The sequence below is a fragment of the Neodiprion fabricii genome, chromosome 1 (genome assembly GCF_021155785.1).
Source record: "Neodiprion fabricii isolate iyNeoFabr1 chromosome 1, iyNeoFabr1.1, whole genome shotgun sequence".
NCBI classification, from domain to species: domain Eukaryota; kingdom Metazoa; phylum Arthropoda; class Insecta; order Hymenoptera; family Diprionidae; genus Neodiprion; species Neodiprion fabricii.
In genome coordinates, this window is record NC_060239.1 from 3883537 (window position 1) to 3908780 (window position 25244).

The 25244-nt window shown below is 43.3% G+C and overlaps 1 protein-coding gene across 7 annotated transcripts in view; it reads right to left on the minus strand.

Annotated features, from left to right (window-relative positions):
* The window catches only part of LOC124187758 (glutamate receptor ionotropic, kainate 2), an 89402-nt gene that overhangs the window by 22780 nt on the left and 41378 nt on the right, over nt 1-25244 (minus strand). For all 7 annotated transcript variants that reach the window (XM_046579864.1, XM_046579871.1, XM_046579869.1 and 4 more), the window contains exons 3-10: nt 20081-20242; nt 12267-12518; nt 10820-10995; nt 9970-10023; nt 8076-8240; nt 7003-7155; nt 2412-2615; nt 577-780 (exon numbers count right to left, since the gene is read on the minus strand). In XM_046579864.1, the coding sequence (XP_046435820.1) occupies nt 577-780; nt 2412-2615; nt 7003-7155; nt 8076-8240; nt 9970-10023; nt 10820-10995; nt 12267-12518; nt 20081-20242 (1370 nt within the window). The remainder of the gene's footprint in view (nt 1-576; nt 781-2411; nt 2616-7002; nt 7156-8075; nt 8241-9969; nt 10024-10819; nt 10996-12266; nt 12519-20080; nt 20243-25244) is intronic.

The window sequence follows — 25244 nt, forward strand, 5'->3', positions numbered from 1 at the left end:
GAGTGACATTCGCGAGCCGCAGCCAATGAATCGTTTCGGTTAAATTTCGTCGAAGATTGTTCCTTCCTCGTCTAATTTTTTTTTTTTTTTTTTTGTTTTAAACTGGCATTTCGTGACGGCGCGTTTTACACGTAAATCAGATCGTGTAACACGTGAACGAGGCGTGTATATAAGCCGTACCATTTTTGCACGCTTATGCCGAACGTTTTGCATAACGAATTTAATATCGAGGAGAGAGAGAGAGAGAGAGAGAGAAGTGAACCGAAAAAAGAGGAAGAGAAAAAAAAACGTACATCAGCTTCTATCGCCTGGAGTATTTTGCATGCAAAATTAAATCAGACTGCTTCACTTTTACTCTTGTTCCTGTTACATTTTTTACATTTATCCCCCTTCGTTCCCTCCAAAGAATTTCGAATATGTCTTTGCTGTATTCATTTTTCTATCCGTCGTGTAGAAATAGTCTGTACAGAGATTCGTATTATTGTACACTCTACAGAATTGAACTTTGCCTGATTTGTAGACCAAGTTGAAGGGATGCAAACACACCCACGCACACACACACACACAAACTCGTACCTTTTCCATAAGCTCGCGAACGATTCCATTCCACTCCTTGGTTTCCGGATCGTATACTCCGTACATGTGATCGGGAACGAGTCGTATTGCATATTGGAAACCGACCTGGCCAGCGATCCACTTTAGAAGGTCTATGCAGAAGCCCTCGAACCTGGCGTTTCCGGTCAAATTCTTGTCCTCCTTGACCATGACGTACGGCTTCTCCTTCAACGAGACAATTCGCGTTGCAGTACGTAGGATATTTCGAAACCGAATCCAGCCAATCACAGATACATCGGCAAAAGAGGACCGTAAAAAAAAAAAAAAAAAAAAAAACCTGTATAAAATACAAAATAAAACCGATCTTGACGGCGAAACGCAGAAATTACGGGTATCGCAAAAGCGCGCAACGGCAAGTCTATTTTCCTCCTCTACCGTCTCGCGGAGAAACGGAGTTGGAGCTAATATCGAGTTCTTGCTCTCCAAAGACGACACATCGTATCCACTTACGTCTGTATTGGTTCCCCTCCAAGTGTGTTGCCACTTCGCCCGTAGCATATCGAGTTTGAATTTCGAACGCGAATAAGGAACGAACGACGGAAATTCCGTGTCATACCTCCGTAGGTACCAAGTTTCGACTCGGGACTGCGGGATTTTACCCCAAATTGAGTTACTACAACTTAAATTACCTCCAAGCGAATCGACAGCCCATCAGGGACATGGGAAAGATTTTAGTATCCAGGGGCTTCTGGGTTTCACAGAATTATTTCCACCTGGCACCCTCGTGTCAATTAGTTATATTTTGTAAACAATTATGAAATGATCGTTTCGCAGGCTGGCAGTTATTATTATTATTACTATTATTATCGTTAATTTTCTTTATTCTTCTGAACCCAGAAAAGAAATGTTTTCCAAATAAGTAGCGAGATCTTTGACGCGACTCCTTAAACGGTTCCGCGGAAGTAAAGCAATTAGGAAACTTTCCCCGTTGTTACTTCTCACTACGTTGATTACTTCACTAAATTTTCTTAGTCAAATCGGTTAGTGTAATTCGTCCAATCCTATTATCCGGCAGCCTTACGTTGTTTTTAAGCATTGCCCAAGCTATAGAGCACGGTAATGATAATGTCGTTGAAAATTTTCGTCAAACGTTACAAAGTGTGCCAAGAAAAAAAGGGAACCGCGCGTAGAATACGGAGCGGTGAAAAGATATCCTTGAAAAAATCATTTGCACGCATATCCACCACGCAGAATGGAGAGTTGATTACACAAAAAAATAAATAAATGAATAAATTGAACAAAAAAAAAAAAAAAAACAACAGCGTAGAAATTAAAAGTAGAAAAAAAGTCTGTGATTAGTTACAAGCCTCCGTCGGGAATCGTTATTTTTTCGGCAAAATAGCAGCAGCAATAACAACGGAGGTAAAAAAAAAAGAAGAGAGGATGGAAGCGGGGTGAAAATTGAAAAAAAAAATTCTTTTTGTTTTTTATTACGATCCTTTCACGACGCGTGAGCCTCGCGTGTATACGCGTTAATTATAAATCCAATTTCACCGGGATTATTTTGGAAAACCGCGGGACTTTTCCCGGCTGTAAATCCTCCGTTTCATCGAGGCCCACCTGCAGTTCGAGTTTCTTCGCCTCGGCGTTTTTAAAAATTATAAATCCAACGAGGCGATAAATTTATCGAAACTGCGGCTCGTAGTCGGCTGGATGAAATTGGATCGGCATCGCCGGATTGAAATTGTCGAATATCTGTAGCCGGTGTGTGATTTAAATGGTTTTAAAGAAACGGCAATAAAGTATCGTCGTGTGCAAAGTATCAGTGAGTCGAAAATGCGAAAATGCGAAAATACCTCTCTGGTCATGACGACTAGGGTGATGTTGGTCGCGGTTGTCTCGTAGAAGGCTCCGACATCCGTTACGTTTACTCCGCTGCCCGGCTTCCATTCTCCAACCTTGACCAATTCCTCCCTCTTCAATTTCAGTAGATCGAGTTTAAAGTTGTTCCGCTTACCCTCGTTGAATTCGACGTGACCGGTCAAGCCGTGGATCCCTGCCTGCAACTCGAAAATCCGATCTGTCGATGCGTGCGCTCTAAAATTTCCGACGGGAATTATTAATGCGACGAACCTGACGTCGAGCAAATATTTCACCGCTTCTTTATTTAATTGGCAATCAACCCCGAGACGTAATATTAATATAGTTTCCACTTCCTCCTCCAATATCATACCCTGTTTATCTTTCTTTGCCGCGATCGCTCGCTGAGGGAATTTTTCATAGCAAATAATATTTCACCGCTCGAGTATTATATACATGCATAACTGGCCGACTCAAGGAGTTGAAAAAGCGGAAAATTACTGAATTCATCGATCCGGTGTATTTGGTTTGTACGTAGGAACTTGTTACATTAATTTCCCGCAGCTGCTGGGCAAAGACTCGAGGTTTAATTGAAAATCGTCTCTTCCTCTTTACCCGGCGAATCGGTTTGTACTTGTTTATTCATTTCTTGATCTAGACGCGGGAGAAAATAACGAAAAAGTCGAATCGAAATGTTGATAAAAAAGAAGATAGAGACGAGCCAAGTTGTTGCGAGTGAAAGCTCGGCACCAAATGGCCGCATGATACACGCGCGTCGCTTTCAAGTTCCGGATTTCGACGTTAATTGCACGCCAAGATTTATCCCCGATCCCCAGGGAAGGGTGACTTATGCTCATTGTCACTCAGTGTCGCCGCCATAAATTCACGCCCACGAATTTCGGTTACCGAGCGTGTCCTCGTCGCGAATTGCGATTTCGGAAAAATTCGTCGCCCAATCAGTTTTGTTTCCTCCGACGCGAGAAAGATCTTTGGTATTTATATTAATTTTCGGCAAAGCCATAGTTGAAATTCAATTTCAACGCATACGCCGAGATTAAAGCGCTAAGTCACAAGGGTTAATAATCTTCCAGGCAGGTTACGGAATAGCTCATCTTCACCGCTGTGCAAATCTTTGTTTAATTAAACCAAGACGACGGTGTTTACCGCGGTTCCCAAGTTACACTTGACCCGCGTACAACTTCCGCGGAGGTATATTTAACCTCTGGTTTATGCACCCGAGTCGGTATTTGCGCGGTTGAAATTCTCCCCAGTCAAAATTGCATCACACTGTTCAACGCGTATGACAGCCAGGAATTTTCCCGGCATTGTCAGCCGAATAAAGAAAAACTTAGTAAATTGAGATAGTTGATAAATAGCGATTACCTCACGTCGAATGAATCGGTAGAAAATATAAACTTGCGCATCGATTACATCGAAAACTTTTTCCGAATTCAAACTGAACGTAGCTTCTATTTTTTTAGTGAAAAAATGAAAGTGCGATAAACAGAGAGAATTCTTTTAATTAAAATGCTAATATCCGCATTTACATTCTCACGGCAATTGCCTTGTATGATAACAATAATTCAACGAGGCACCGAATAACCCGAGATAATTAATCAGCATCGCGATTTCTGCAAGCACCGCAAGGATTATTATCACATATCGCGCGTTCTAGCCATAAATTTAATAAAATAGCGAAGGAGACGTTATTTTCTGCCTTTCATATGCGGCGATTTACCATGAAGAGTAAAACGAATCTTTCTTCTTTATTCTATTTTCTCTTTTCTTTCACCTCGTCGAAATCCGAAACCAATTATAACTTTATGAAAACTCCTGACGGCTTTCTAGTTCGTCCACGCGTTTCAATCCACTCCCGCATTTTTCGTTTTCTTTTTTTGCTATGAATTTTTACGCCCAGTCGTATGGATTCAGTTTCCTCCGGATGATTTACCCAAAATACATTTCTTTTTTCTCGTATCTTCGATTCGTACGAATCCCGTTTTGTCGTGTCCCGAGTCTTAAATCTTTACGATTAAATTGTTTACTCACAGAAAACAACCTTACACGTACACGTATGATAAACTTTTTGTACCTAGGATTTTTCCTATCCGTCATGCTTTCGTCTCAAGTACATGCGAGTCAGGGAAAACTTTTCTTTCGCAAAGACTCGCGTTTCGCTCATTTATATTCATCAACGATAACTGCGCGTATATTATTTTTACCTCGGTTTACACTCTCGGGGGAAAATTTGTTCGCAAAATAAAGAAACAAATGAAAAACAGTCAGCTTTTATATCACTGCGATCGGTTCGCCATTCAGGGATAATCCGCTCGTTACGATTCGCTTGCAAATTTTATCTTTTACGTATTTTTGCATCAATTTTATCGTATCATAATACATCATTTCTTTAAACAAAAAAGGGCATGGTGAATCTTTTACCGCTTTATACGACGAGGGGAAAGGATGGAGAAGGATTTAGGAATCCGGGTGGAAATTTCCGTCTTCGAGATTCTCGCATTTGGGAAACTGCGAGGGATTCGATCCCGTTTCCATCGGGAATCCCGCCGGCTTCCCGTCTTTGACAATCAGGATCGCGCCCGTCTCTCGACATTTGACCCATCGCCCGATCCTCTCGAAGGACCAACTGCCCTGCAGAATGTAAACGGATGAGGAGCCGCGGCGATGCCAGGATCTCGAGTGAGAGAGGATGCTGGAATACCGTAACGACCTTCAATTTGCGTATTAATTATTATCGCAAGCATCCACCGTCGCTTCAGGGAGAATCCGTAGCCTCTTCTCGCTCGCTTCGCTTTATTAGATTACCCAAAACCCCGTTCGCGTCATCCAAACAGCGTGGAATAATTGATTCCCTCGATTACGGATCATACAACCTTATCTCTCGATCGATACACAAATTCGGAATTACGTATTCCAACTGAATTTTCGAGCCATGAAAGGAATTTACTCGACATGGAATATTGTGTACAAAAAACGAACATAAAATTTTTTGAAATGTGAATAAAAAAAAAAATGAATAAAAAAATGTATCCAGTTCGAATATGAAGTCTCGAATAATATGACACACATATGTATACCTGTGAATACGTATACATATATATGGCGGTGTGTAAATTTATACAAAATAATTGAATAATTCGGGGAGAATTTCGTTGAGTACTTCGGTGCTTTTCAGGAATTACGTATGTTGTTGAAGAGTGCGGAGGTTACTAGGGGGGAAATTTTTATACGGTGAAATGTCATTACGAAACTTTGAAAGGTATTGCGAGCGAGCAAACGACCAACTCGACGTCACGTCTCCGTCAGTTGAGCGAGTGTGTCGACGTAAAGTGAGTACAGAGCACGGAAAGAGAAAACAAAACAAAACAAAAATAAAAAAAAAAAAGAAGAAAAAAAAACAGAAAAAAGTAAGCTATGAGGAAAAAAGGGAAAGAGAAAAAAAGAAGAAAACGTTGCCGAATGAAGCGAAATAAACCAAGTAGAGAAGAAGAGGAAAATGCCGTCTCTCGAGGACGCCGAAGTTGAGGACGAAAAAGGCTGCTGATCTCAAGAGGCTGTTAAATAGGCCTTGAAAAAGTAGGAAACAAACTTTTCCCGGTGAACAAGAAAGTAAAATAACTCCACGGAGCTGGACGAATCGAGTGAGTGAAAGAGACGCGGGGGAACGAGACGAAGCTGAGAAAGATAGTGGGGCAAATGAGGAGTAGAGAGAAAACGAAAAATAAGCATCATCGAGTGACTCGCGAAGCGATTCCGGATCCCCGCAAAAGACTTTCTTGTTATATGTTTTCTTCGGTGTTCTTGATTTTACTTTTGTCCTTTCTCCCTTTGACGGCAAAGATCGAAAAAAGGTGAAAAAAAAAAAAGAAAAAGAAAGACAGTTAGTGCTTCAAACTTCCGATTCTTGAATTTCTAAGGCAAACAACAAGAGCCCGGTGACTAATTGGCAAAAGGTACGCGAAATTCGTTCGAATCCGCTTTTCACGTCTGTCTATATAATATAATTATTAAACCTACGCAAATCCGTTGATTAAATCAGAGAGTAAGATAAATAGGCTTGAAAAGCTGAGCTTTGGTAAGATTGTTATAACGGCGAGAAAGGATTTCCCAGGCTGGCACAGTTCTCGCGTAAATCTCGGCCCGATTAAGGCTCCTCGTTTCTCGGCTTGCGGGGCGCTGATATAGGCAGATGTAAATAAGAGAAACCTTTCAGACGGCTGTGGAATAAAGGTTACAGGTACGGAGAAGAGCTGAGGAACGAAGGAAGGAAATGAGTAAAGGAATAAGGGAAGAAAAAAACGGGTCGACCCGTTCCTCGAGCGATTCTCACGAGGAGTTATACGCCATATTTTCAACTCCCGTACACGCATACATTTTTCTCCGTTTCTCACTCCCAACATCCCGGTTTAAATATGCGGCATATATTTTCACGCCCGTTCTTTCTCCGGGTATTTATTCTTCCTCTTCTCCGTCAAGTTCCGTCCTACAGGACGCCCAAATTTGCATCTCGGAAGAGAACGTTGCAAAATCGTAAACATTTTGAGGCGTTATTACGTTATATATACGTACGGCGTTTATGTAGTTGTACAGTGAGAGGCCATCGTCCCAGGGTTCTTCCTTGTCGCAGGACAAATTCGCCGGCCTGAGAACGTGGCTTCGGTCCAAGGATGCCAGACCGTGGGCAAAAACCTGAACGCTGTCGTACATGAGCGCTGGTTCTGCCTGAAACACATGGTAACCACTGGTTAGATTTACCGAAAACAAAGTAAAACGGGTTTCAGAAAAATCTCGAGGATTCATCGTCCTGCGAGAATAACGCCCCGAGCTTGCGAACGCGAACGAAATATGCGAGAAGTTCAGATCCGGACGATACTTTTCATCCCGAGGCAAGAAGAACGACCATTCACCGCTTCTTGTTTCGTATTCCCTCGGTGTGAATTCCCGCTGATTTAAGCGGCTGCAACGAAGCATTGTCACCGGGCAGGTCGGGATGCTTTATGGTTTGAACGGGTTCGGAATGGAAGCGTGGAACCGTGGTGGAAACCGAGTTAATTGTTGAGGTCCGTAGGACGAGTCGAGGGTGTTTAGTAGCTGCAGTGATTATCGAGGCGAGTCCTTCTCTCGATTCCCGATTCCGTTCGGAGCTTGCGAGCCGTTGTCCGGGCAGAGAAGTCCCGGACTATGCAAGTTGGTTGGCTGGTTTGGTTGGTTGGAAACGTGATGCGAATGCAGAGGGTTGCGGGCTTCGGAACGAGAATAGGAAATCGGGGCTACGGTTCAAAATCCGGCTCAAAATCCCCGCTGCGGTCATCGACGCTTGCACCGGGATCTGGCACCTCCGGCACTCCAGCTTGCAGCTTAAGCGGGACTCGCGAGCTTTCCGCCTGAAGAGCCGCGCGCTCCGGGACTCCAGACTTAATTACAGCGAGGCGAACAAAGGAGACGTCGCCGCGAAGTTCCACCCCGTGAAACCTCTGCGTAATCCACCCCTCACGGCTCTTCCTTCTCCCCTCGACTAGCCGAAAAATTATCTTTGCAGCAGCAAGGACGAATCGGCAACGGGATATGTTGATCTCAATAGACGATGGGGACATTTTTCTACAAATTTTTCTACATCGAGGCGTCAGATTTTAAGAACTGACCTGAATGACTCCGGTTTTGTTTAAAATCGCATGACCAACCGGCTGGAACCTCTCCATTTGTCTAAGGACCTCGGCTACTCTGGGTTCCTCGACATCTACGAGACGGAAGGCAGTCATGTTGACACTGTTGTACTTGAAGTCCTCAAGATCGAAGGTTTCTATATCCTGAGAAGTGGGAAGAAGATATAAAGATAGAGAAAATGAATAATAATACAGAACAAAGCTTCGTGAGATGTCGGCAAATTCCGACGTCAGTTTCCAAACAGATTTAAAGGAGAGGGAAAGGGATATAATAAAATTCGTCCGGCGAGAGCTTTACGACCCGTAAAGAAGAAAAAAAAACGAAAAGAAGAAAAATCCGAAAAAAGAAATGCATTATTCAATATTCAGAGACGAAGGGGAAATCTGGATGGAAAAATCTCTGTGGTATAACCGTGTATAAGAATCTTCGAAGAGGACGTCTCGCCGAGTATTTCAAGGAGGATTCCGACTAGCCTGCAACGCGCCCTGAACTAAATAAATAAGCTGTGGCAAGTTGGCGTGAAATATTTTGCGGCGAACCGATTCCAATAAGATAGCTAGCTAGCCGTTCTCTCAGCTCGTGCAGAGCTCGTATCCCTCCAGCATCTACCGAGCTTTTCGACCACTGCACAATCCGCTTCCTCCCCTCACCTCGATTCCCAATTTCTCCCATCTATTCGTTTCATCGATCTGCAGATGTATCGGGTCAAATTTTCCCTCCCTTTTCCCCTCTCTGAATAACCCAGAAAAAAATATACGACCGTATTAATTGGTTGATCGATTTTATCGGACCAGACGTGGTATCTCAGGTTTCGAATCGGATTACATACCCAGCTAAATTTATCTCACAACGGAAAATGTCTGACACGATATTTCCGCGATATTCTCGAGCATCCGTCATGCAGTGGATTTTTTTTTTTCTCTCGTACTTCCCCGATAGATGTCCGCAGTGTAGCTGCGCTCGAACGAACCAACGTACAACGTCGTTACAGGTTCCGTTATTTTCCAGCCAGACGGTCTGGCCGCGTTAAAGTTTCGCGACTCGTGGATTTCGCTTGTTTCCAAATGCAATAAGCTCGCGGTTAACTCCGAGAAACCAATAACGATAATTACAATTAATCCAGGATGCGAAAGTGACGTGGAAGCCACCCTTGGCCTCGTGCCCACGCCGCAAGCAGACCCTCTGAGCTTGCACGCGCGGTATGCAATTTCAGCGTCGCATCAAAGATATTCAGAGTTCGATCGTAGGTAGGTACCTACTGCATAGATCAAGCACAACGGATAACGCTTCGCGGATAATCAGACTTTGCAGAGGCAATGCCGCGGGTGAAATAACTTGACAATCGCGATACTAAACGAGGCTCGAATCAGTCGGTCAAGTATTTTACATTCTTTCTTTCAACCTCTTTCTAACCCATTTTACTACTTACGGCTATCAAGACTAGATAAAGGGAAACCGAGCTTGTCTCTGAGGAGCCACTGCAGTCGAGAGGGAGTGAATTTCATCTGATATCCTTCGGCAGGAGTGATAATTATAACCAACCAAGCTTATGTATTAAATATTCCTGCTGGCGCTGCTTCTGCAGAGAAATTAAAACCGGGTTTTTACTTCGTTGGTATAAAAGAGGGGAAATAATATTCTGAAAACGGTGTTCAATTCCAGATTGTCCCTTTTGTTCGCGGAGGGATGTGAAGTAAGAAATAATAATATAAAAAAAAATAAATAAAAATTTTGCAAGGGAAAAAATCCGCGGGCTGGTATCTTGAGCGATACGGAAATTCAAGCACGCGAGGAAAGTGAATTCGACAAATTGGGAGAAGAATTTTTTTTCTAATTAAAATTGGTTCGGTGTATACATGTATATATACTTACAAAGGTTGTGAACATGTAGTGGTATCTGTAGTCGTTCATTTGCAGCTGAAGTATCTGAAGCAGAGAAGAAAACGGAAAAAAGAATACGTGAGCGTGAAAAATGAGAGAAAAAAAAATTCATACTTATATATATATATATGTATATATATGCACATAGAAAGAAATTGCCCGCCGCCCCCCTCCCTCGCCTCCAGTAATTAATTAGTATGCGAAATGGAATATCATCATCGTTTTCAGCGCGCTGCCGATCAAGAAGAATCGAGATGAGGGGGAAAATGTTGACTGCAGGGCGAGGGTAAGTAAGTAAATCGAGTGGATGAAGTTAAATTAATGCTAGGTAAAAATAACACCGGGATGATAATAATAACAAGGAGAAAGGCGATGGGGGGTGAGGGTTGGATGGAGAGAAAAGAAGGGAAAGAGGCTGGAAGCATTTTCGTCGGGGATCGAATTATCACCGAATTGTAAACGGGGCGTTGCGCGATCTCTTCATCAATCTCCAGCAGCATTCGCTAACCGTCCTGGCAGCCAGCATCCGAAGGACCTTGAAGAGGGGCGGCGATCCTTGGAGGATAACGAAGATGGGGATGAAGCGAGAGCGAAAGTACCGAGAGCCTCCGGTCAAAAAGCATCCCTCGAAAATGGCGGGCGGTTTATTTTCCCATCTATTCACAAGGTCGCTCCGTCGTATTATCCAAAAGCGAATTTGCCGGCGCGCTCTTTGAATCTCGAGTTGAGCTGGCGAACAAGCTCAAGTAGGGATTTCGTCGCGTGGGCGGGAAAAAAATTTGGTGTACAAAGAACGGGGAGGATATTTTTTTCCTAGGTAAAAAAAGGCGTAGGTTCTTACCGCTCTGAAGAATTGCTGCATGTGCGCCGGATCCGTGTCGACGATAAGCTTGTAAATCTCCTTGTGACGAACCTCCCTGAGAACTTGTCTGTACGAGGATGGTCCCGCCTGTCGGATGTACATCTCCGCCCTCGTCGACGGCGGCGACTTGACAAGGTCCTGGAGCTTGAACAGACCTGTAAAAGCGAAAAGGAAGAAGAAGAAGAAGAAGAAGAAGAAAATGAGAAAAGAGGCTCCCCGCAGTTTGGACGTCTACCAGAAAATAGCTACCCTGAGAAAAGCCACTTTGCCGTTGTCATATCTCGATTAGTTTTCCACATCCTCTCCCGGATCCGGGGGATATAATCTAGACGTACGTATCCATAAACCGGAGGCCAATGCCTGAAAGCTCTTGGTGCCGTCATTGCAGCATTCCGACTTGATCGATGCTTTTTTAATCAAACCGGAAGCCGGTGTTCAAGCCTTAGACTCGTGGTCGAGGAAGCAGGGCGGACAGTCACGTAGTTTGAAATCCCCTCACGTTCTCCCCAGATTTTTCTGTCACGTCTTATTCGTCCGGGTTTAGTGCCGCTAGTTACGAGCCGCTTCGTACTCTTCCTGTTTCATTTTCAAGACGGCGTAACTTGCCGCCCGCCTTCGGCAATTCGGGCTCCAATAATATAAGGAATAATAATTGTCACAGTCGCGCGTAGTTGGCGGAAGTCGGAAATTGGAACGTGCTGCCGGACCTGATACTGCGGTGTAAGAAACTGGAGAAAGGATACCGGTTGAAGAGATATCGCCGGAGAAGAAGGCAACAAATTTCACACTGGAGGAACTCGAAGAAGAAGAGGCGCCCCTCGGGGCTGTTAAAAGAGTACCGAGATTGAAAAATAATAACCATTCGCTTCGGTCTCCGACCGACCCCGTCCAATATTTCTCTGGTTGCTCTCCGGCGCGATAACTGGGATGAACAACTGTGTGTCCCGCTGAGCAAAGACGAGGAACGAGGTAGATGAAGGGGACGAAGAAGACGGAAGGGGGGGGGGGGGGGGGAGGATGAGGAACGAGACTCCCCCACGTGGGAGATTTCGAGTTAGTGTCTTGTTGCGGCGAGATTTATGACGGCGACCTCATCCTTCCAGCTCCCTTCATGACTCTCCGAACCTTGAGAGCCCGGGAAACCGCTTCGCTGGTTCCATTTTCGTGCAAATTCTCCCTCTCTGCAAATAGTTGGTGAAAACCCCGAGGACGCTGCAGGATCAGGCATGGGGAACTTGGGCACTCCGTCTTTGGCTCAGTTGCATCGGTTTTTGACCAGTTGATAGAGAACTCAGAACTCGGTTGATTGACATGGAAAAAGTTTTCGCGGTTTTTTGACCCGATATAGCGTGGACTTTACGAAGCATCGATCATTCGGTTTCTCGAGATATTCGATGCGGTCGATTCGGGATCAGGATCGACTTACCGTAATCTTCCTCGTATATAATCGCCACTCTCGTCCAGTTCAGGAAGGACATCAGGTCCTTGAACGCCCTGTTCAGATGATCCTGGGCCGGATAGAGGTTTATACTGAACTCTTTGAACGTCGGCTCGAAGTCAACTCTCGCCTCCAGGTGCGGCACGTCCAACGCCTCGCAGATACTCTGAATGTGAGCCCCCAGCAGAGGGTCGGATGGCCCGAAGATACCCTGCACCGACCTTGAAAGCTGCTTGCAAGCTGCAAAGGAAAGAGAAAAAGCTGAGTAAATAGAGTAAAAATCGTCGTCTTTGTCAATTTTCGTTTCTTATTTATCCAATAGGGACAGCAGGAAGTCATAAAACGATATTTCACGGATCAAATCATTCACAAATACGATACTTCGATTCCTTCGAGAAAACTGAATTATTTTGCAGAAACAGAGAATCTCGGTGAACGAATTTCACTTCCAGATCGTCGACGTTCACGCTTCCGTTTCGTCGAAGCGACGATCCTTCTTTTCCGGCATCACGCGCCCGGCACTCGTTTCCACGTGTTCGGTCCATTCGCGGTATCGCGATTCGCCGAGCAGATAGGCGAATCGCAGTTGGTGAAAATCGATGATAGTTACGCGGGTTCATCGTAGATAAGGTCGGCCGAATTCCGGTCGCCGGTTCTCCTCAGCCGGACGTGAACCAACGACCCGGCGCGAAGACGATAAATATTTTATCATCCCGCAGGAGGAGCGGCCGGATTGACGGTGGTTTTATGCGGCTACTTCCGGTCTATTCGTGACCTTCGCTCCCCGGCAACGGAGGAATCCCTTCGGTTCTTTCTTCGGATAATCAATTCAGACCGTCGTTGCGATACGACCCTCGAGAATGAAGCTTCGGGCCATTTCAAGGAGGGTAAATATTCCCGGCAGACAAACGGAGCACCGCCGCTGCTTTTCGTCGGCAGTCTCTGTTTTCCGCAGGTGCCCAAAAAGCGCTGTTAAATACGCCATCAGGGTCGCTCAAACCGGCGTCGAAAGCCGACCGCTTTTCTCCCGACCGCAGGGATTTATCCCGTCAAACTTCTCCCTTTACCTCAAGAAAATCCGGATGCGTATCCAATTTTAATACCCGTTGTTGGCGAATTTTGCGGCTCGCGGTTCTTCGAGAGAATGGCGGAGTTTCGCGTGGCTGAGATGCTCGACGTTTTTGAATTCCGAGAAAAAGAGAAAGGGAACTGTTCGCTCTCCTCTCCCTTTTCCTCATCTTCTTATTCTCCATAATCATATTTTCCATCTAGTTTTTGAACCCGCGCCGCTCGGGTCGAGGAATCCGAGTGTGGATATTTTATTTGGGGAAAGTTTTAGACTCTTTCTTTTTCTCTTACATAAAAACCACGTATCATTGAATTTCTTTATCCCATTTCGCGAAATGAATGGGATAGAAATATTCCAACGACCTTCCCTGTCTGCCAAATAAAACGTGCCTAAAAATTCTCACGCTATTCTAGAAATCGATCAAACGCGTTGGCATTGCTGACAAAGTTCTTAGCAACCGAAATTTGCGTAGGTTCATTTAATCGGAAGCGATTGCTTGATATTCCCTCATCGACAAAATTTTACTCACGATTCGAAATTTTGCAGGAAGTTAGTGCAGGCTGCCCCTTTACTACATGGTAATAATCTTAACCCGTCCTTCGTTGTGCAGACCCGGAAAGTTTTCAACTTGTAATAACAGTAAACACAAACTAGGAGAGCAGATAGCAGAGAAACGCCGGAGAAATAACAGGATTTGGGCTTGTCGTCTGAAACATGGGGGTGAGTATGAAAAGGGAAGGAATAAAGGATGTTGCGACGTCATCTAATCCTTGAGCTGTATCGTCAACAACACGAGAAGCCTGAAAAGTTGTTCCACAAAAAAGGACCTTTTCAATTCTCCGAGATCTGAGGCGAGCAAAAGTCGGTTCATGTGAGAATTGAAAGGAGAAATCCTTCGAAGGAGGAAGAAGTAGGCGATTCGCTTTTAGCGAGGACTCGTCGGGAATAATGTATAAAATAATTTCCATATCTCACTTGGAATAAGGATGCAAATATATACATATACATATATATATATATATATATGTATTATAGATATAAGGGCCGTAGGCTGAATGCTCAAAACTCGAGAAAAACTTGCGTATTTCTTATCTTTTTTATCCCTTCTTTCCCGAGGCGTTTAGAGCCGGTCTTTCGTCTTGAAATCGCTTCGAATAATATGCGAAATACATTCAATGTGAAATGGAATTTTAACTTTTTCTTTCAATTCTTATAATCCAGAGGAACAGTAGCTAACTCGACTGTGGATGAACGAAGGATCAACGGCTGCACACTCTTCAGGATTCATCAAAAACTGTCGCCAATTAACCGGAAGTATATAACAACAAGTTTGATATTCACAAGTTCAGTTGGAGAACAACTTTTTTTTCCAATTGCGAAACGTGTCTCCGTATAAAAATGTGTCAAGTATGTCAGATTAGAAAAATTAGAAATTCGATTTTTAGTAACCTGAACATATCAACTTCTCAATGAATTTCCGGTATCAAAATTTTGGCAAAGATTATTAAACGTTTAAAAATGATTATATATTATATGTAAATGACGTAAATTGTGTTAAAAATCGTATTGAAGGATGGAAAACATCGCATTCGTTTGTCATACAACGATAAACATTATTTCAATCATGGTAATTTTTTCTTCCATCTATCCTGAGAATGTTACCAAATCACGTAATCCTCACAACCAAGTTTCTCAAAACTTGTACGTTGAACCTTTCTAATAATTTTTTTATCGAAGTGAATTCATTTCCTATACCTACGTGTCTAAATCTGTGCACAACGTTGAAGAAAAGTGTAGCCAAAAGTTCGCGAATATTGAAATTCGGCGTCCGGTTTTTTCCTAAGAGAGAAATAGCTGATAGCGAACGGGTTTCCTACCTAGAGTACATTTTTATTTACCCAAGCTGCCGTGTTTCAGGGGTTGGGGGTGGAGGGTCGTTACACGAGGCGAAAGAGCCGTCAGAGGATAGCTTGCGATCCGCCCTAAACATACGCGAAACGCAGGGCAAACACCGCAGGGCTGGATAACTCGAGTCCCAGGATCGCGAACCTCGGAGATTTCTGCAACAAGAAGCCTCCCGAGACTTGTCGCGTATTTTCGTCCCTGAAACCGGCCCGCGGAGCTCTTGACTTATGCAAACGACACATCGCACGTAGAGTAGAGAGTAAAAGCGTCGCCCCGCAACAACCCGGAAAGCAAGCGCACGCCGTTTTGCAAATTTCATCTCTGCTCAGCCTCCGCGAATTCCTCGCGATATTTCAAGGAGCAAAAGGCGTTATAATTAATCGCAGCGACACTCTCGTGTGGAAAAGGTGACGTGATCAGTCGAATGAAACCGTATTGTCACGATATATCCACACGAAAATCCGTCGTCCAGAGATAATTGCATCGGGTAATTCTATCATTGCATTTCTTCTATTTCTTATCCCCCTTTTATTTGACCAGTAAAAATTTTCCCCCTTTACACCATAATTTGGTGGCCATGAAAAACTTTGAATTTTACGATGTTCTTTTTTTAACGCAACTTTCTCTGTAAGGGTGTGAGATTCTTTTTTTATTTTTATATTTCCCTGTATCTCCACTTGTGTGCTTTCGGCTAAGATGTTGCGAAAATTCTTCTCCCCTTTGTATATTCATCCCTTTTATATTTCTACATCGCTTTCGTCCCGGACTCGTGTATTTACATCTGGGTTTAGAATTTCGGCTGCATCGATACTTTGCATCCAGCTTATACATACCTCGAGTATACGTATATAATGTATATTTGGTTATCACGCGTTCCCTTTGCTCGGTGGTTCTGAAAATAAGCTCAAGTTGAATTTTCGGTTACATCGCGACTCGACGCGGCGTGCAGAGAAAATAAAAATTATTATTATTGAAAACAAGGCTCGTTCCCGAAGGACGAACCGAACCTGGTTATTCAGAGCTAAAGGGAGATTGCGGCGAAGAGAGAAGAAGAAGGACAGGGAAATGGAATTTACTCTCGGCGCTTCGCGCTCACTTAGCCTCTTCGAACGCGCTGCAAGCTCCGAGCTTTTACCCCCTAGGTTTCTGGGCGATATTGACTAATTTACAACGCCTTTAAAGAAGGGCCCAGCGTCTTCTGCATCGAATAATATATCTCACCTGGGATAAGCCCGTCCATTTTCCACCCGACGTCGAAGGAGCACTTTCGGTTAGGCCTCTCTCTCTCTCTCTCTCTGCAACACCATGAAATTCGTCGGCGTATCTACGACGGGCGCAAATGAGACTCCGAGCACTCAGCGTATTAACTAAAGTCACGCACAATTAGCCACCAAGCACTAGATTCTGCAGTAACGGCTGCCTCGCGGACGAAACGTGTATATAGCTATGCATAATTTTGCGACCCCGGAAATTCCCGGTATCGCGTCTCCGACAATCTTGGAACTCTGATCGTTCCGGTTCTTTCAGCCGACGACCTAACAACCCGGCGGTATTATTATTTTGCTTTGCTCCCCACGATTACAGCGTGCTTTATTTTTTTTTTTTTTGGTTCCTCATTTTAAACAGTACTCCGAAAGCTGCAAAAACGTCAAGTAGTCAAAGATTGTTTTTATAATTCGATGAAGTGCGCTTTCGACGCGTAAAAATAAAGTCTCTTAAACGTGAAAATATAGCCGTCGTTATTTTTTCTCAACTACTCTTCGTCGTATCTTTATTTTTTTATTTCGCTTCGGCTCAAGTTGAAAGCTTGGATTCGAAGGAATAGTAATCCTACGATTTCTTTGTGCATGCAATATTAATACGCGCAAGCTTCGCATTCGCATAATACAGGTATGTATAAGTATGCGAAAGCTCTCTCCGTCCAGCTGTTGACGGAATCAGAATCCACAAAGCTTTTCCGTGAGGTTGAATGTAGGTAAAAGTGAAACCCCCGATGGCGGCTTAAAAGAATCCTGCAGTTCCGCACGCTACCCTTCGTTATATTTCGACCCGATACTTATATTATCTCCGCCTATCCGACACACCGAGTTATTGCTCGAATTTCATACGAATCAATAAGGGAATTTCGGTTACGACTAGGGCATAAAAAAAAAAAAAAAGTACTTTCGTCCCGCCTCTTGTCAAGCTTGTCGTACGTATACTTAGTCAGGAAACACCATAAAATCGGCGATAAATTCGGAGATAGTAAATAAAGAACTAAAAAAACAATTATACGGTGAAATGGCAAAAAATCGCCGAGGTCTAGACTTCTACAAATAACGAATCGTAAAAATTCTAATCAGGTCTGTAATAAATAGCAAAGGTATATTTGTTAAAAAAATATCGCTGCTAATCAAACGTCAGGGCTGAAATTTGACGAGTCGATTTCGGTTGTTCGTAAAAAATATACATACATGTATATTATCTTTACAGATATATTGAGTAGATTTAAACCATAGGTGCGGTGAAACTTGGCACTCAACTTGGAACAACAACGACGTTACGGTCGTATAGCTGTACCGACTCGTATGCTGCTGGGGTTCGCGCCACGCGCTCGTATTACACCGAAGTACCGAGTTGATTAAACGATAATTATGCATCGTCTATATAATAATGATAGAATAATTACTGCCCCGTACGTACAGGGGTTGAAGGTTGGTGGATATTGCGTTCCCCGCACGATATACGTTGAATTGCGCACATTTTTCAAGAAAGAATCGACTCTCTCGAACGATAGAGTAGAAGTAGTTTTCACTTGGAATCATCGAAATATCCAACCTGTGTACAGTTTTTGACGAGAAAAGAAGTAAGCGAGGATGGACAGAATAAGGAAGTGAATGGTAAAAAAAATGGTAATAAAATATTGAAGGCATGAATAAAATCAGGACTTCTCTGAGACGCGTCAGGTCCGCTCAAATCTTACTTACGTATTTCCCTCTGCAGGCGGGTTTTTGCACATTTTAAAGAAGAAATCGAGCTGCTATTATTTAATTCTTTTTATTTCGTTCTACTTTTTACCATCTCAAAATACGCGCGAATATTCCAGGCGAAACAGCGGATATTTGGGATTGGGAATAAATCTGCTGTTATCCATGTTTTTACTCCTGCTGCAGGTTTACTCCTCGATATCAGGTGCTCGGCTATATCATCCTTCTGTTTATCGTTTCTTTGAGCTGCAATAAAATTAGCCCAAGCCGGCAATTTCGAATCGGTTGTAAAACTTTGAGTCAAAAGGAAGCGGACAACACCGCGCGTTAACGGGAAACCAGCGGAGAAAAGTCTTTAGTCCGAAACTCGGCGAGATAAAAAAAAAAAAAACGAAAAATAAGCGATCCGTTTATAACGTGGTAATTAATTTTTTAAACGAAATGATAATTCATTTTTTCTGGCTTATTCTTACCCGCCTCGTCTTAGGAAAATTCACTTTTCATTCTACGTGAGATAATAAAAAAACGGTTCGACACTTTTATTCTTTTTTAATTTTATTCAAATCTTTTTGACTCTTCGACTCGATCCTTTTCGTCCTACGAAATTCCCTCTCCACACCGTTGAACTTCTCCCGTTTAATGATATTCACCGGAAAAGCGGTGAGAGCATTTATTATTCTTTATAATAACCGCGATCGCTGTTGTTAACCGAGGACATCCCACAAGCCCAGACTTACGGCTTTTTATCGCCGTTATTCCTGCCCGTTATTGCCGGAGGGTCCGTTTTATACATTCCCTTATTGCGAATATGGGGCAGCGGTGCGGTTTGCTACGTTTTAGCTTATTATTATGCCCTCACATACGCAAACATTCGTAGTTCCGAGCCCTGAATAGGCTCGACAGCCCGTCGCCCCGAAGTGGAGAACGTCATCAACCTTTCTTCATCCCCTTTTCAAGCACCTATAATTATCTTCGAATAACGTCAAATGCAGAGACGAGCCCGAGCGAATTTTTCCACCTCGTAAGGCTTCGTTGTATATACCTGAAGAAGTCGTTCGCAATTAGCTTGATAAATATTTCGCGATTTATTCTAACGCCGGGAAAATAGCTGTCCGCAATTTAGCTCACCCTGCAACCGTCCGACCTGTAATTGACCGTTACTACTGCGCTCCTCGCTTCCCGCGGTTCGTCCTGATGTTCCTCAATTTTTAACTCAGTCAAAGATTATGCGTTCTCGTAATTCTTACTTCCGCAACAATTTGTTCGACCACCCCTCCGTCTTTATTCCCTTATTTTATATAACACAAAAACAGTCCCTACAGCGGTATATAATTTAGGTGAAAAATACGTCAGCTTGCGCAGTTTTGACGGTAGAAAATTAAGGCTGAATTGTTTCTTCGTGTCTTGTTGTTTGTTCATTATTATTATTGTTATTGTTATTATTATTATTATTTTCTTGTACTCGTCATCCTGCCGAGTTTCTCTAACCACACAACTATTTTTAATTTCCCCATTTCTCTCGCGAAATTTATAAGTCTGTTCTAAGTAGGTATGCACAATTTTCATACCTAGAGATTATAGTTAATAAAAGTGAAGAGAGAAAAATAACTTTGCTCCCAGGAGCGAAACTTTCTCAACATCGTCGGGGGTTTGAACAGCAGTTTGACTAGCTTGTGGAGTAATTAGTAGCCGAGCTTAGCGATTGACGAACAACCGTCTTTCAACCCCGTGGCTTTGGGATTTCAAGATCCTGACGGTTTTGGGTCTGACCCTCTTATAATTACTCAGTTAACGATTTTTATAAAGTCTTAGCGATCACACGACCGACTTTTGTCGATAAATCGATTCGAGAAAGGACTCACCCTTTTTGCTGGTACGAAATGAGTCGTCCTTCGGGACGTACTGGATGTCGTAAACCAGCGTCGTGTTCGGCAGGACGCTCTTGTCCTTGTTGATCCTGTAGACAGCGTACTTGAACGCCAGCTCCGACGGGCTGTCCTTTTGGTCCTCGGTGAAAATCGCACCTGTAACAGCGATAGTCGAATTAATATGGCAAAAAATCTCTTTGCGAAAAAACACCCCGCTGTGAAATTGGATTCGCCAAGGGGAACGATAACTCATCGTGGTCCGATCTCGAGCTGTAAGGCGGGGCCAAGACTTTCACGGAGAGAGTTTTAATTGAATAAAATTAGTAATTAACGATGAATATATTCCAACAATTTCCGGCCCGCTGGTGCTGCTGCTCATGCCCCTTGTTACGTATCTACCCTGCGACCACTAGACTGTGAATTGATAATTGATTTCGACCCCTCGAGTCGCTCCTTTGTTTTAAGATGAAGAGGAGGAAATGAAAATGTGAGAAAAATTTGTACGAACTTTGGTCGGGATAGGTGGAAAAGAAATGAGAAATTGCGAGACTTTGTTCGAGAATTTCAACCCCTACGGGTTATCGTGCCTTACCGGAAATGAGAGAGGAAACGTGTAAGGAGCAGGATAATCGGGGAACGAGCTAAGAGTGAGACTATTTTTGCGAGGAAATAGCGATTGTATTGATGCAGGGTTGAATTCCTAGGGTATTTCCACAGCCCTTGGAAGGAGCCGAAATCGATTTGTCTAAATTCCCGTTTCCCTCGAGCTGCGGATAGTCCAAGAAAGTGAAAGGGTGAGTAAGAAAAACAACATAATTCTCTGCCCTCGAGCAATTACTTTATCGTTATGCGAGTGGTTCACTACACCGCGGCCATTGTTCTAATTTATTTATCGCATTTTTGTTTACTCCATGTGCTTCGCTAGTTTTCTATCTCTCGGGAATTCTGTCCGCTCGTTATTTTCCTCGCGACATCTCGGCCATTTGTTTTTCCCGTCACCTCCGAGATGATTTTTTTTCCCGAGAAAATTGCAGCAACCTCGTTATCACCTCTAAACTAGTTCCGAGCACTTAGAAATTTCATTTCCTACGGGAGCGACGTGTCCGAGAGAAAACAGGAGTCGTTATAATGATGAACTTTTACACAGCTTGTCGGGAATTTCGAAATTGGATATACGGCGCAGGGAGGCAAAATATGGCGGTTGGTTGGTTCGCGAACTGAACAGCGAGTCAAATAGACGTTTCCACGGGTAATTCGATGTTATAATGGTCGGTAATTCTCTACGGTGAATTCCCATCTCGGCTTTCATGGAAGTAAAATGCAAATACACCTTAATGGAAAATGTGGTAGTGAAAATAGTTTCAGAGTTATACCGAACATAAATATATAAATATGTATTTATGTAGAGAAATTCGCGAGCTTGCGCAGCAGGTTCCAAAATAAAAAAATAAAAAAAAATAAAAATAACGAATCACGTATCTTTCCTGGAAAAAAAAATTATACAAAATGTAACCTTCCTCACGTCTTTAACTCAAAGCTGTGACAGCTGTAAGTGTGTGTGTAAAAGCATTTGACTCATCACCAATTGAAGTAAAAATTGTGAGCACTTCGCGAGCCTCGAGTGTAAAAAAATATGCAAAAAGCGGTATAACCGCTGTAGGTTGGCGAGCTTGTAAATCTGCGACGTTAATGATCCCAGAGAGGGAGAGAAAAAGTGGCATCGATCTATCCATCGTTAAGGGAAAGTGACCTCGTGTGCCTGGAGAAGCGGGACTGCCCGCAGTTACTTAATAATTACACTCTCTGCAAAGCTAACGCGGTAATTGAATTTGCATGAAAACTGGCTTTCCTCTCGGCTCTCGAGGTTCACCGAGGCCGTGCTGCAGGTCGAAAACGACGCCCGGAAAATTCCACCGTATATTTGTCTCTTTCTCTCTTCCCCGTCGATAAGATTCTTAATTGGGTTTAATGAAAACGAGTCACGTTCTCGACCGATAATCGCCTCTTCTCTGCCATTTGTACGTTCGCCTAGGCTCCTGTTTACCGCTGTTATTCGTATATTCGAGCAGCCGAAATACCACGGATCAATGCCTCGTACAACCTAATGCTGAACCGACTTGATAACAGTTCGAGTTTTTCTCTCTTCCGGAAAGTTATCCAAACGATCACGTGGAAAAACGTTACATTTTTTTAATTTATCTTTTTGTCCACTCGATGCGCAGCACAAGAATCCAACTCTGAATATAAGAACACAGTCGAGTTCGAAGTAATGTTCGTGAATAATAATTCGTAAAACTTTCAGCCATTACAACGTGTGTAACTGATTTTCTTGTAATTAAAAAATTTCTCTTTCAGATTTCAAGCTCTTACAGGTATGTACGCGAAATGCTGTCTGTATTAAACGACACAGTTTCTAAGACTCGCTGTAACAAACCGTAAGCAACTTCTGAGGTAGAGGCGTTTTTTCCCCCAAGCTTTTTTAACAACCCCATAACTTAAAGCTGCGTCTCTCTTATACACGCCCTTGTATATCGTAAGTATGTATACTCTCGAGTCGTAAAATTTATATGTGATGCAGCAGGCACACGTATAACAAAAAGCTCGGTTCAAAATAAGTAGGTAGATGCTGAGAGCGATACTGCAGTAAAATTCCTCGCTTGGATCGCTCTTTGGTAAGGTAAATGGGAAAAAGAAGAAAAAATATAATAATAATAATAAATGAGGATTGGGAGACTTTTTTGTTCGATAGCTTGCGCCGTCGTTATAGTTATATAAAGGCGTCCGGGTGATCAGGGAACAAAAAAGAAAAAAAAAAAAAAAAAATCATTCGATGTATGAAAAAAATAACCGTAGGAAGAAGACGCGGAAGAAGCAAAGAATAAAGATCCAACGTTTTCTACGGTTGAATTTCCACCGTCGTTTTCCGTCTAACGGTCCACGTCGGATTGCCTCGTTCTAGAAAACAATCTGGGGATAATGGTCAGTGGATTTCGCGGTGTCGTAGGCGTATCTTCGTGTACGTACACACACTCCGATACACGCACTTCATCGCGGCTGCACTTCGTTCCGAGAACGTTTCCTGGGATTACAATTCGGCGATTGATGCGAGCGCGTGCGTAAAAAACGAAGCAATCGGGGATAGAATGTAGTTTTCAGAGAAAATAGTACCTACAACCCTCAAGCTTCACGGTCTTCCTTCGGTTTATTTATTCAGAATAATAATCACCCAGTCAAGCTTCCGAGCAATGAATAAATGGATATCGGTACACGCTGAAAGACGTAAACAATTTTCACCCCCTATAATTCATGAGTCGGTGAAAACGGAGCAATACGTGAGTTCGAGTGCGAGTAATTAATTTGTCGATTAATTTCTGTCAATCGTTGGGAATGGAATTAAATTTTTTTTTCGGAATCCTGCGTCGTGGCCTCGTTTATATTACCTAAACAATCGGCCGGTTTTGTCTGTACAATACAGATACAGCGTAGCGATAAGAGTCAGGGATTCTTTTTACCTTTCACGTGGTGATAAACCGGATGCAAATGTCGCTCCTTTCGTTTGGACAAATTTTTTTTCTCCCCGTTCCAACATTCGCGAGAAGAGAAGAGAAAGCGAGAGTTTATACGATCGGCGGGTCGCAGCCGGAAGTGATACATGCAACTCGGGGAGTTACTTTTCTCCTCCTCCCCCCCCCCCCCCCTTGCTTACGTCGTATCTCACTTTTATTGCCCGCGAGAAAGGGGTGAAAGGGTGGCGTCGCAAACCGGGATGATAAGAGCCGCCGGAGCATCTCGATCCGCATGGCTGCAAGCGTCTTGAGGAAAGTGAAAAGGGAAAAGAAAGAAGGGACGGGTGGAGGGACGAGACCTCGAAAGATTAGGAAAGCACCGGTGGTAAGTCGAGCTTATACGATTCGAAGAGTGCTTTTCTTTTCGCGTTTTACCTACATCCACTCGACTCTCCATTGGCATTACCGAATCGTTCGATCCCACCCTCCGAACCGACTGAAAAACGCTCGCGATCATCTCTCGGTCCATTTCGTTCACATAAATCAGGAAAGCGGTCAGGTGTTCACCGCATTTTGTCCGTCGCGATAAAACTGGCACGAAATCACCGCTAATGAGCATCGCACGCCTCTGCGAAATGACAGAAACACGGGGGTGAGGAAATAAAAATTTACGCAAATTTTTTTGAGCCTACTATATTCAAGGGGTGTGTTCCGGTTTAATGTAGTTAAAAACAAAAAAAAAAAAAAATTATATCGTGATTATACGAACGGAAGTTTTATTCTTCCGTAATCGTGCAGCTGTGTAATTATTATTGACGTTCTCATATTGATCTCGAGGATTCCGGATCGGATCCGTGAACTGGGAAAAAACCTTTTCATCCGTTTGAATGGCGGATAAAATACAGGATAATTCAGATTAGTACGCGTATAATATGTGAGCGTGGAAGAGGCGAATATACGATTAATAATACGCGTCAGTGGCTGCCTAAGCGACTGTGACGTAATCGTTTCGCTGGCCGATTAAGCATAAATTTGCGTTAGCCAAATCGATCGGCAAAATCTAATAGGTGCAGGTTGAGGAACGAGCCCAGTCCCAAAATTCTGGCTATAATCTAGTATGTATCGCGGGCCAAGCAACACGGTGCGTAAAAATGATGCGTGTAAAAAAATTTCACGTACGGCAACATTTTTCCATATATTCCATGTATATATAAGACGCAAATTATTTACCTCCGAAAAACCCAGCAACGCGTGAAATTTCTCCGCTCGAGATTCAAAGCGCTTTATGGGTTAGCGGCTGTTTTAACCTGCACAGCTCGTCGAGGGCCCGCATTTTCCGCTTTCTCTTTTTCACCCCGCCTCGATTAGGGACGATTAGGGTAGATTAGGGTCGACTTGAGCGTAACGAGGCATCGCATTCGTCGCGCGGAATTCTGACGGGAATTCAGGTGCTTCGTCCACGCCGAAAATTTTACAACCGACGTTCAGAGCTCGAGATTTTAGCCTGGTGAAAAAATTTATGAAGAAAAAATTGCCTGACCGAAATTAATTAAAAAAAAAAAAGTTGACGTTGAACAAAGTTTTCGAAAAGATTCCACCAAAGTAAATAGGCAATAAAATGTTCAATAATCTTCTGTTCCATTTCTTAATCC